Source organism: Sorex fumeus, unplaced genomic scaffold, assembly GCF_029834395.1.
Source record: "Sorex fumeus unplaced genomic scaffold, SorFum_2.1 ptg000061l, whole genome shotgun sequence".
In the NCBI taxonomy this organism is placed as follows: Eukaryota; Metazoa; Chordata; class Mammalia; order Eulipotyphla; family Soricidae; genus Sorex; species Sorex fumeus.
The window spans coordinates 14,912,454-14,925,521 of NW_026606118.1; the positions used below are offsets into that span (position 1 = coordinate 14,912,454).

At 41.9% G+C, this 13,068-nt stretch overlaps 1 protein-coding gene across 1 annotated transcript in view; it reads left to right on the top strand.

The window, feature by feature from the left end:
- PPIL4 (peptidylprolyl isomerase like 4) overlaps window positions 1-8,709 on the top strand; it is a 32,946-nt gene extending 24,237 nt beyond the window's left edge. Inside the window, exon 13 of the mRNA XM_056126023.1 lies at window positions 7,113-8,709. Coding sequence (XP_055981998.1) covers window positions 7,113-7,364 — 252 coding nt within the window. The 3' untranslated portion in view covers window positions 7,365-8,709. The remainder of the gene's footprint in view (window positions 1-7,112) is intronic.
- Window positions 8,710-13,068: the final 4,359 nt, after the last annotated feature.

Here is a 13,068-nt window from a genome sequence, read left to right on the forward strand (position 1 = left end):
ATTTCAACTTGCATTTTGACTCTTTTTTTTTAAATTATTTTTTATTAAGACACCATGATGTACAAAGCTGTTCATCATAGAGTTGTTTCAGGCATACAGTGTTGCAATGCCAGTCTCACCAGCAGTCTCCCCAGGGTGCCTGACATTCCTCAGCCTGCCCCCTTTGCAGGCATATAACAGGCATATAACATTTATTTTCATACTGCTTATTCCAACAGAACTTAAAGAAATGGCAAAGAGAATAATCAGAAGATAAATCAAGAGAAGTCAGTTTGTAATGATTAATTTGCATATGATTTTAACCTCTGAAAGGAAATTGAAATTATTTAATACAATATAGTATAATGCATATTCTCACTTACATAGCTAAGTTTCCAACTGTGGTATCTAAAATTGCATTAAATTTTATTTTATACTTGGACCTTACTGCAATAAGTATCATATTTTTTCTGTCATAGGTTAGCTTTTTTTTTTTTTGGACCTGCCCTTGGCAGGCATATACATTTATTTCATATTACTTCGTCAAAAAAAAACTTTTAAAAATGGCAAATAGAATTATTGAAAAATGAATCAATAAAGTCAATTTGTGATGATTGATTTTTTTTAACCTTTCTTAATCTAGTTGAGGACAACCATTAGTGCCATATTCAGTACCACAAGATGGGAAGTTTCTCCTGTTCTTGAAGTTCGTTTAATGCTTCTTGCAAAACTGGCTTCAAGGCTATGAATTCCACGAGCAGTTGCCTATCCATGAAGTTCTGTTTTGTTCTTCAGATCTGATTGATAATCTGGCTGGATAGAGTATTGTTGGTGGGGTCTTCAGTTTGTTGAGCTTTTGTACTCTTATCTTTCCATAGTCTCTGTAGAGTCTCTTATTTAAATAAAAAAATAAATCACACTATAGCCCTTTTATCTTACCACATGAGGACATCTGAGCCAGGCCTAGGTTAGAGAAAACTCAGAACAGTGAGGAGGCCATGTGTGGCCATTGTGGAGAGATGTGACGTGGGTGGGCGTTGAAGGCTCTGCTGCCAGAAAGGCGAGATTTCCGTTTCTGCCCTGCTCGTCACCCATGTGACCTTAACAGTGAGTCACAGTTTCTCTTCTGAGTTTGAGATGATACCTAAACTCAGTCATATTGTTACATTGAGAAAAGGAAAGAACAAAACTCGATAGCAGACATTTTCTACGTTAGTATTCTTTGGGGGACTGGGGTGAGGTGGGGTGCCCACCTTGCCCAGGAGACTTAGCAGTATCAGGAATTAGGCCCCTGCCTCCTCCATTCTGAGGTTGCAGTCCAGCCTCTTGAGCTTTCCTGTTACAGACAAGTCACTGTTCCCTAATAGCTTAAGATCAGCCTGCTAGTGATGAGACACCTGGGGCCTCGGGATAGGGGTGGAGCCGGCCCTTGTCCTCCCCCACCCTAAGGAGACCCCCAAGTTGCCGCCCTCTGGCTACTGATTAAGCTGCTTAACAGCCATGATCCCAGAGACACACAAGTGAATTTCGAAACCCAGTGGCTTTGGGTGGAAATCCCTCCAGATTTAATTATGAAAATTTCAGAATTCCAAAATCGTATCATGCTATTCATGATCAGCAGTAGAAAGCAAAGTAATTTGTCTAATGTTGCCTTTTGGCAGATCTGAGTGTTGGGGGAAAATCCCAAATAATAATGGTGGATCTGGTGTCAAAATATTGAATGTAATCAAAGTAGAGAGTGATTAGCATGGAAATCATCTGTCACACACGTAAGGGGAGGGTGTGGGATGGGGGGGTGTACTGGGGTTTTTGGTGGTGGAAAATGTGCACTGGTGAAGGGACAGGTGTTCATCATTGTATGACCGAGACTTAAACCCAGAAGCTTTGTAATTGTTCTCATAGTGATTCAATAAATAAATTCATTAAAAAAAAATCAGCCTACTAACTCCAGACCTATTTAGGATCAGCGCTGTTTTCCTATGTTGGAAGATTGCATGGAATCTTTTCTGTGCTGCAGTTTTAAACATTTTGTACACCCCAAGACTGGGAGATTCCAGAGGGCCAGAGTGCATGCCTTGTGTGTACAAAGACCTGCGCAGGGTTTGGGTGAGGGTTACTAGGGGGCCACATCACACAGTCTACTCGAGATGGCACAGGCAGAGAACCTACATCGTTTGTCTCTCTTGTTGCCCTTTCTTTCTCTCCCTGTCGCTTACCATTTTGTTTAGTCTGTACTTAAATTTTTTTCAGTAAATATGTAAATTTTTTTTCAGAGAATATAATTTAATACTATATCTGCATTAAAAATTGACATCGAGGAACACACCAGGAACTGCTGGGGAGACCCTGTCTGTGGTGCTGGTATTCGAATGTTCAGAGCCTGTGACAGGGATTGGTGCTGTAGTTACCGCCCTTCCCCTGTGGTGTTACATTAAGAAAATTTTGAGTCACTTGGCAGCTATAAAACTGTTAAATTCTCAAGGAGTCACCTAACTTCGTTTCTTCCCCTCAGCATAGTCACTGTCACTGTCCTCCGGTTGTTCATCGATTTGCTCCAGTGGGCCCAGTAACGTCTCCATTGTGAGACTTTTTGTTACTGTGTTTGGCATATCGAATACATCACGGGGAGCTTGCCAGGCTCTGCTGTGCGGGCGAGATACTCTGTAGCTTGCCGGGCTCTCTGAGAGGGGTGGAAGAATCGAACTCGGGTATGCCGTGTTGGCCGCTTGCTAGGCAAATGCCCTCCCCACTGTGCTATTGCTCTAGCCCCTCAGCATAGTGAAGGAAATTATTTTTATTTTACACTCTTAATACAGTCATACCAATATTCTCTTAGATTTTATTGAGACAGATTTTTTTTTCTGGTTGCTGCTTTTGATTATAGCTACAAAAGTAAATTTAGGGACCCGATCAACGGTTAAGTGAGTTGTGTATTTGCCTTGCATGTGACTGACCTTGGTTTGTTCTCCGGCACCGTATATGGTCTCCTGAGCACCTCCAGGAGTGATTCCTCAGTGCAGTGCCTGGAATAAGCCCCTGAGCACCGCTGGGTGTGCCACAAACCGCACCCCCTCCTCCCCCCCAAAAAAAGTAAATTCAGTAAAGGGAATTTTTCAGCACTAGATTAATTCTAGATATTGCTCAGGTTCTCTTAGTTACAGTTTCTAGCTTAGTGTATTAAGAATATTTTAATTTGCTTTTTACAAGTTGCTTTGGAGTGCTCAGGAGTGACTCCTCACTCTTTATTCAGTGGTATTTGGGGGCCTGATAATGTCAGGAATTGAACCCAGGCCTCATGCATTCAGCCCATTGAGCTCTCTCTCTGGCCCTACAAGTTGTGTTTTATGGAGCAACAACTTTACTGTTCGGTTTGATGACCTGGCATTAATTTTCCCAATGTTTGACTTGATTCCAAAGATTGGTCCTTGTGTTGCTGAGCTTTGAGTTTCGCTGTGGTTACAGGGTCAGGGTCCTGAGCAGGGTTGTCTGTCTCAGGAGTGTTTATATCGGTTGTCAGTCTTCCACTGTGTCTTTCTAGGTGTTTAGTATTCTTATAATTTGGGCCGCTATTTTTGCTATTGCTTCACTGATTGAATATTATTTATTAAACTTTGACTTAGTGTTTGATTTAGATCTTTGATTTAATTCCTGAGAAAGATTATTAACTTTCAGTATAGACTGTTTTGCCCTGTTTTTGTGAGGTCTTTTGCTAGATTCAGTTGATTGCTTTTATTGGCCATTGTGTTTTTTTCCCCTATGTAACCATTTGTTGTTTATCTTGTTATATGTCTGTAGCGTCTTGACATGGTCTAGAGCAGTTTTTGCTTTGTTTTGTTTTTGTTGTTGTTTATTTTATTTATTTTTTTTTGGCCACACTTGTTGGTACTCAGGGGTTACTTGTGGCTCAACACTCAGGAATTACTACTGGTGGTGCTTGGGGGACCATATGGGTTGATGTAGTTGAACCCGGTTTGGCTGCATTCAAGGCATACACCCGCCACTCTGGCCCCCAGCCTTCTGGTTTCTTATTTCTGGAACAAGAATAATATTGCCAGCACACTTAGGGGGTCTGCTTAATACAGGGGATCTGCTTAATACAGTTTTTTTAAAATTTATTTTATTTTTTTGCTTTTTGGGTCACACCCCGCGATGCTCAGGGGTTACTCCTGGCTCATGCACTCAGGAATTGCTCCTTGCGGTGCTCAGGGGACCATATGGGATGCTGGGAATCGAACCTGTGTCGGCCATGTTGGCTACGTGCAAGGCAAACGCCCTACCCTCTGTGCTATCGCTCCAGCCCCCTGCTTAATACAGTTTTTAATCTGTTGACCTAAACTTTTTCTCTTACATGAGCACTATGCTGATTCTTCCTTGCTTTTCATTTTTACTTAACTACTCCTTGCACTTTACAGTCAGTTCAAACCCTCAGACTCATCTGTTGAGGCTCATCTCAGGTCTGGACTTTGCTGTGAATCTTTCTCTGCTCTCTTACAGTTTGAATTCAAACCCATAAACCCTTCTTTTGAACCTCAAGTTCTGACTTCTCTGTGACGCTTTGATAAATCTAAGCACATGTTCTGCTCTCTTGTTAGACTATGCCCTAAATTGCAAAGACCACTTGAACCTGGCTGCCTGTTTTCAAAGCTTGTGGATTTTGAAAATGATGCCAAGTAGGAGAGGTTTTATGGTTTCATTCTGTTTCAAGTCTTCAGCTTCCTTGTTTTCTTCCTCCCTTCAAGATTTAAATACTGCTTAATCTTTTTCTCCCTCCTGTTTCCTCTAATTTTAAACTCTCAAGGCATTTAAATGCCTATTTGTATAATAATGTGCTGAAAATTTTAGAGAGTTGCACATGAACAAATGGTCTCTGCATTTTAAAACGTTATTGTCTTAGTCAAAGCAGAAATAAGTAATATTAGCTATATAGATACAGTAGTACATGTGTACACCCTTGTATATGCCGCAGGAAGCACCCAGAAGAGAGAGAGAGAGAGAGAGAGAGAGAGAGAGAGAGAGAGAGAGAGAGAGAGAGAGTGTGTGTGTGTGTGTGTGTGTGTGTGTGTGTGTTTGGGGCAGTGGGGATTTGGGCCATGTCTCAAGTGGTGCGGGGACAACCTGTAGGCATGCTTGAAGGAACCATGTGGTGCCAGGAATCAAACCCAAGTCAGTGAGACAAGTGCATTTACCTCTGTACTGTCTCTCCCACTCCCCCCAAATTTTATTTAGAGATATCATGTTTTGCTAGAAAATAGTTGGTAAAGATTTAAATCAAGCTGTCTGCTCATTTTCTTCTAGGGTCTCAGAAAAATAAGAATTATTGCGTGAAGAATTATGGACCAGTTTATAATGTAGCCCACAAACACTGTTTATATAGCAATTGTGTTAGATGTATTTTCATTCTGCAGATTCCATATTGAATAATGTACAGAGGGTTGGAGAGATAGCTTAGTAGATTGATCACGTGCTTTGCATGTGGCAAATCTTCGTTTAGTCCCTAGCACTGTATGCTCCTCTGAGCACTGCTGGGTGTGGCCCAGAGGCCAAAACAACCCCCTCCCCAAGAAAACACTCAACTACAGAATCTAGAAAATATATGGAATACTTATTGCTCATTTCTTTAAAGCACAATCCTAATCTTTGGGTAGTCATCATTGTGGATTTTAAACCTTAACTTTTACATCAACTATAATCATATACCTAAGATGATGAATGGGACTGTATGAGTTCTGTCAGAGTTTGGCCTTTCTTCTGAGGAATCTATAAGAGAAAGTTGAATTTTGTGGACACTCTTTTTTGGGGGTGGTGGGGTGGTTTAGGCCATAACCGGTATGCCAGAACTTCCTCCGGGCTCTGGACTTAGTGTTCACTTCTGGTGGTGCACAGAGAACCAAATGCCGTGTCAGGAATTGAACGCAGGTCAGCTGTGTGCAAGGCAAGCTCCCTATCTGCTCTACTATCTCTGGCCCAGGAACGATCTCATGAAATCACATTGGCTCAGCTCTCTTAGATTTCAGCTTTGTAATTGTAATTGTAATTAGGGTTGGATGCAAGCAGAAATAGAATTGTTTAACTAACCCTCTTCCATCTGGGAAAAATTGCTATTTCATTTATAATAGTAGTCTTGAATGTACTCATTTTATTGTCTTTGGAGCAGTGGATTGTTCTACCATTTCCTAAACTCAGTTTTGAGAAGTAATTTGCTTTAAGATTTTGTTGAAAATATATCAGCATAGTCTGTAACCAGAGCAGTAGTACAGTGGGTAGGGCGTTTGCCTTGCATGCAGCTGACCCAGGTTCGATTCCCAAACCATCCTATAAGGTCCACCAAGCACTGCCAGGAGTAATTCCTGAGTGCATGAGCCAGGAGTAACCCCTGTGCATCACTGGGTGTGACCCAAAAAGCAAAGAAAAAAAAGAAAATACATCAGCATAGTCTAAAACCAAGGAAAGTTTATTTGAAAATTTGGAGAGGAATTGTCATAGAATTAACTGCTTAAAAATCAGACCAAAATATGCAGTATATATTTTCATTTTAGATTGACTGGTCCAAAATGTTTTGTGGTTTCCAATTTAAATAATGTCTATCTTGTAGGATTCATAGAGAATTTTAATTTTAATTCCAGGTCAATGATAGAACTGCTTTTGGGGTGGGGTAGAGTCAAAGGGAGGGACATAGACAGGTGAGGGACACTAATATTGTAGTGTCTTGATACTGCAACTGTCCTAAAAGCCTTGCTTACATTTCGGTTGGGTTTTTCAGTTTGGATTTGGTCCTTGGGTTCACCTGAAATAGTGGATACAAAGCATTAAGATCAATAAGAAAAGTGATCTCTATCTGAATTTTTTTTTTCTGCTTTTGGGCCACAGCCAGCAGTACTTAGAGCTTACTCCTGGCTCTGCGCTCGGGGATCACTCCTCACGGGGCTCCAGGAACCTTAGGTGGTGCTGGGAAACAAACCTGGATGCCCTAACCTCTGTACTATCACTCTCCCCTAGTTTTTAAAATTTAGAAGATTCTTGGCATATGTGACAGCATTCACATTAAAAACTGCCATCAATGGTGGGCTTGTCTAGTTCTTTGTTAATGATCATCTTGCTGATGGCACTCGCAACTCTTTCCATTCCTTTGGCAGGACATCTACAGGGAGATGGGGTTCGGCCACTACGAAGAAGAAGAGAGCTGCTGGGAGAAGCAGAAGAGCGAGAAGAGAGACCGGCCGCAGCACCGGAGCCGGAGCCGGTCCCGAGAAAGGGACGGCCACTTCAGTCACAGTCACAAGTCCAAGCACCAAGCCGACACCTACGAGAGGGAAAGGAGCAAAAAGAGAGACCGAAGCAGGAGTCCCAAGAAATCCAAAGATAAAGACAAGTCCAAGTACAGATGAGCAGGAGCCGGGCAGGAGTGCTCGCGGTGGTCCCCCCGTGCGGGTCCACTGCCTCTGTCTGTCCCCCTCGGGGCCTGGCCCTGTAGACTAATACTGATTTGTAGCGGGCTCAAAGGAGAGGAGCAGTGGAACATTTCCTTTGTATACATTTTCTACAGTCTTATTGTTAGATGTAAGAGTCTCCATTTTTCAGGTCTTTCGCATTTTTTCACTTTTTTAAAAAGGAACTATTGCGTAACTATGAAAATGCACAAGCAAGTGTGTCAAAGGTATAAAGAAAAGTAAGAGGCTGGGGCATGTGCAGGACCCTCGATTTGAACCCCGTACCACATGTCCTACTGTGGCACCCCCCTCCCTCCTGTTTGACTCCCAGAACATTAGCAGACAAAAAGTATAAATAAATATGTATATATATATATATCTTTGTGTTCAGCCAGCTTAAGAAATAGAATATCGCCTTCACTTTCGAAGTCCCATGTATCTTCTCTTCAAATAATTATTTTGATTATTTGTGTTGTTTTCTTGTTACTGTAGTTTTGCAACATATGTATCTGTCCCTAAGTAAAGTGTTAAGTTTCCTATGTTTTTGAATTTTATATAAATGGTATATTATATGTTCGCCTCTGTGACCTGCTTTATTCAGCTTAGTGTTTTTGAGTCATCTTTTTTTTTTTAATTGCTGTATAGTATTACATGAATAGACCACAATTTATCCATTCTTCTGTTGATGGACATTTGGGGTTTGTTTATTTTTGTTTTTGCTATTGCAAACAATGCTGTGCTGAGTGGTACTGCTTGTCATGAGGTTTGGATATTTCATCTTTACAAGATGATGCCAGCTTCTTTTGTACAGTGGCTGTGTCATTTTTTTACCCTTCCTGGCACTGAGTTAGTACCTCTGCTTCACACGCCCTTCAACACTTCATGTTAGACTTTGATTTTGCTGATCTTTTGGCAAGTCAGTGGTATCTTACTGATTTCCAGCAGGAAGACTACTGTTACCTTTTTCAAGATTTGAAGATTACTTCTAAGATTACTTTTTTCCTACCCCTGGTATTTAGCAATTTTTGTGATGTGCTTGCTTGTATTTTTTCCTCCCTGTTCTGCAGGACTTGTGGGTTTGTGGTCTTTATCAGATTTAGAATTTTGGTTTTTACTTTTTTCTCCCCCTCTCCTTTTCTCTGGAACTCTTAGTTACTTGTTTGTTCCACCACTTGAAGCTATTACAGAGAGCACACTCCAACTGTCTTCTGCTTGTTGTTTTTCCTCTCTGTGTTCCATATTGATAGTAAGTTCATAAATCTTTTCTACTAAAAGAGCTCATTTTCTCATGATTCCTTCTGTGTTTGCCCCCCAAACCCCTGCTGCTATATGCATATGCATTCAATAGTTCAAATTTTCAGAGATTGCAGGTTTTTTTTTTATTGCCTTTTTTTTTAAATGTCTCGTCCTTTCCTCGAGGTTAGGAACATCAATATTTATAATAACTTTATTTTACTTAGACATGTTATTACTGGAATCAGTTCTCATCCATTGCTGTTGGTTCATTGCCCCCCCCCCCCCCCACCCTCCCATATCATGAGGTTGTTATTTGCATGCTTTGTGGTTTTTGGATTTTATGCTGTTGGGTGCTGGCGTTTTTTGTATATCTTCAGATATTATGATTGGTTCTGGGGCCTGTTACTGAAGGTAGCTTGTTCCTCCTAGAAAAGCTTTCTTTGAAAATTAAGGAAGGACAATAAAAACTCCAGGCCTCTCTCATTAGCCCTGAGAGTAGTCTTCCCTGTGCCTGCTTTGTCGCAAGATTCTCCACTCTGGCTGTTGGGAACAAGCGGATTCTGAAGTGGATGTGGGCCCCTGAGTTCGGCGTTTTTCTGGCGGTCCTTTCCCACCTTCCTTTCCTCACACATGTGCTCTACTAGTCAGTTAAAGGAAGACCCAGAGGAACTGTGTGTGCCCTTGGTGCAGGACCAAACCCCCAGTCTCTGGCATGCAGAGCATGTGCTCATCCCTTTGAGCGATCTCTCAAGCTCCCAAATCTCTTCAATATGAAAAACTTTATACACAGAAAAGCACAATGAACCTCTCAGTCCATTCCGTCCAGACTGAACAGTAGCATCAAACAGTGTGAAAAGCTCACATGGGCCCAGAGAGTGAACAGGAGGTAATGCAGTGGTGTTGTGTATGTCTAGGACTGTTTATGTTCCCCCAGCATAGGCAGGGGTCTCCTGAATACAGTAGGGTGTGGGCTGACCTCTGACCCCACCCCAAAGGGGAAAAAAACACCATGGCATTGAACAACTTTCGGCATTTCACTACATTGTCTAAAAAAGCAAGTACTCTGTATAAACTACAAGTATCACACTTAAGAAAATAATAATCCTGTATAATTACGTGATCTCTGTAATGATTTCCCAATGGTCCCAAAATGTCATTTTATGTGTTGGTTTTGTTTGTTTGGTTTTTGAGCCATGATATCCCCTGAACATCCCCTGGTGATGTTCAGGGGATACTCCTGACTGCTCAGACATCACTCCTGGCGGGGCTTGGGGAGCCATATGGGATACCCTGCCTGCTATACTATTGCTCTAGCCCTTGATTTTTTTTTTTTTTAAATCTAGGCTCAAGTTTCACTCATTGTGTTTTCCTTTTTATTCTCAATCTGGAAAGGTTTCTATTTTCATTCCTCTTTTCCTTCCCTCTCTCTTTTTTTTTAAATAACCTTGACTTTATGATGAGTTCACACCAGTTGCTCTGTAGAGTGTTCCATTCTCTGGATTTATTTGTAGTGTCTTCACACTGTCTTTCAGTCTGTCTGTTTTCTGTAAGCTGGAAGTTAGGCGTAGGTTTTTGTGTAGAATTACGTTGTCTGCCTCCCTGTTTGGTGGGCTGAGAATTGTTGGTGGGGGCACCCAGACTTCATAAAACCTGCTTCGGAAGCCTGCCCTGCCCCCAAATAGAATTTGGTTATGTATTTTAGGCAGAATTTTTTTTTTAAGTTTAATGTCAATCAGTCTTTTTTCTGTGTATTCAGCTTTTTATATTTTGTTCAAGAAATTCTTAAAAGATTCTATATACTCAAAGTTATTATAAAGCTTGGTTTTTTTTTTAAAAAAAAACACTTAAATCTCTACTCCATATTGAATTGTTACATGTGTTGTATATATGGTGTAATGCAGGTAAACAAAGGAACTCTTTCAGATGTATATGTAGAACCAAAGCCCATGGATGAGTGACATATTCCCTGGTGACCTACAACTCCACTTCTGTGTGTGAATTTCTGTGTTTGTGCAGGTTTAGTTTCATGGGCTTAGTGTTGTGTTAGTATATTGTTTCTCTTAGTGCCAATACCAAATATCCACATTTCTGTGGTTTGATAGAAAGTCTTGGTTTAAGCAAGTGCCTCTCCCTCCCCTGGCACTTTCCATACCCCAAGTTTCTTCACTAAGGATGATTTGGCAGTTTGTTCTGTGCCATTTTGGAACTAAAACCTTGCCAGGTTTTGAAGAATTCTGTTCAGACTCAAGTTGCATTTGCGTTCAAATAGATAACTTCGTGGTAACAGACAACTTCATCTATTGAATCTTTCTCAGAGATAACCTGTCTGTTTAGTTCTTTAACCTCTTAGAATTTTCTTGTGAAGCTTTTGAATATCTTGTGTTAGATTTGCTCCTAGTTCCCATTTCCTTTATGTTTTGTTATGTATCTTTGTAAATAAAAATTTTCTTTTTCCTAACTATGGTTTTGATTACCATTCTTAAATGCAGCAAATTTGCAAGTGCGCCCTTTTATGTGGACAGTCACTATCACTATCACTTCGTTCTTCGTCAATTTGCTCGAGCGGGCACCAGTAACATCTTTATTTGTCCCTGTCACGTGCTAGTGTAGCCCGATGGCATATTGGGGACTCTTTCAAGGTCAGGGGAATGAGGACCATCGTTACTGTTTTTGGCATATCGAGTGTGTCACGGGTAGCTTGCCAGGCTCTGCCATGTGGACGGGATACTCAGTAGTTTGCCGGGCTCTCTGAGAGGGATGGAACGTTTTGGGGCAGCCTCTAATCACCTTTTCAGGTGTGCCCAGTCAGGCATATATGCGGGCAGGATACTTGTAGCCTGCTGTGTTCTCTGAGAGCAAGAACCAGACAATAAGAGGTCAGACAACCACGAATGTAGCCATGTGCTTCCGGGAGCTTGGTTTTATAGTCTCTGGATCTTGGCTGTTGATGGGTTACATGACGGTGGGTGTAACTGTCTAGCTACTGGAAGATGAGGGATCTGGGTGGAGGAGGCCCAGTCCCGAACTGAGCAGGCTTGGCGATCTCAGCCCCAGGTCTCGCACACCTGGGTTTCTCTGCCAGTTCCTTCATGCGTGAGGCTCATCCTAGCATGTGGAGAGTGGTCTCAGCATGGCTGTGTCTGGGTCCCGGAGGTCTTCAGCAGCCAGGGCTCTGCTCGGGGCGGAGAGGGAAACTCAATCTGCCCCCCTCCAGGGAAACTCAACCTGCCCCCCTCCAGAGGCCCCGGTGAGGACAGCCAGGCGTGGGGGCAGGAGACTCTGTGTTGTTCTCTTCCGGGAGCTTGGTTTTATAGTTTTATGTGGACAGTAGTACTTGTAAATGTGAGTTAATTTTGTTTTCTTTGCCCAATCTTTTAACAAATAAAATATATGCTTAACAAAATGAAAATAAATGGGACTACACAAAAAAGTTTTCGCATGGCAAAAGAAACAAACTACAATCAAAACATCTGACATAATGGGAGAATACTTGCACACCATACATTCTATAAAGGGCTAATTTCCAGGACTTATAAAGCACAGAACAAAGCTCAACAACAACAAAAAATTTAAGAGATGAATAGACACTTGCCCTAAGTCGACTTAGAGACAAGTCAGCAGACAAGCAAAAAAAAAAAAAATGCTCACTGTCACTTCCAAGGAATATGCATATCAAAAGTGAGATCGTTCACATCACTGAGACTGGCATATATGAAAGACTGGAAGCAGCCAGTGTCGGCGGGGATGGCGTGAGAGGAACCCTCCTTCACTGTAGATGGGAATGTTTCTGCTTATCCTCAATGAAGATTCCTCAAAAATGTAAGACTAGGGCTTGGAGAGAGCACAGCCCTACCCACTGGCATCCCATAGGGTCCCCTGAGTACTGCCCAGAGGCCCAGAGTGATTTCTGAGTGCAGAGCCGAGATCCCTGAGCATCACTGGTTGTGACCCCCCCCCCCCCCACAAAAAAAAAAAAGAAAAGAAAACTACCCTTCTACATTGTATTTTATAGTGTTTGGGGTGGGGACCTGTACTGAGTGGTGCTTGACGGACCATGTTGTGTTGGTGGTGGAACTTGGACCTTCTGAATGAAAAGTATGTACTTAGAAGACTATCCTTAATTGCAAAATCTGGTTATTTGAGGTATCAGGTATACATGTAGCACTAGGGCCACAATATTAACAAAGATATGTGTATGATGGTTGGAAATGATCACTCTGAAGAGCTAAGTGCTGCAAGAAAGAAAAGGGATGTGCATGATACCATTTCAGTAACAGTATTACAAACAGCAGTGTCTAAAAGGGAAATGGAGGGGGGGCTGGGATGATAATACAGCGGGTAGGGCGTTTGCCTTGCATGCGGCCAACCCGGGTTCAATTCCCAGCATCCCATATGGTCCCCTGAGCACCGCCAGGAGTAATTCCTG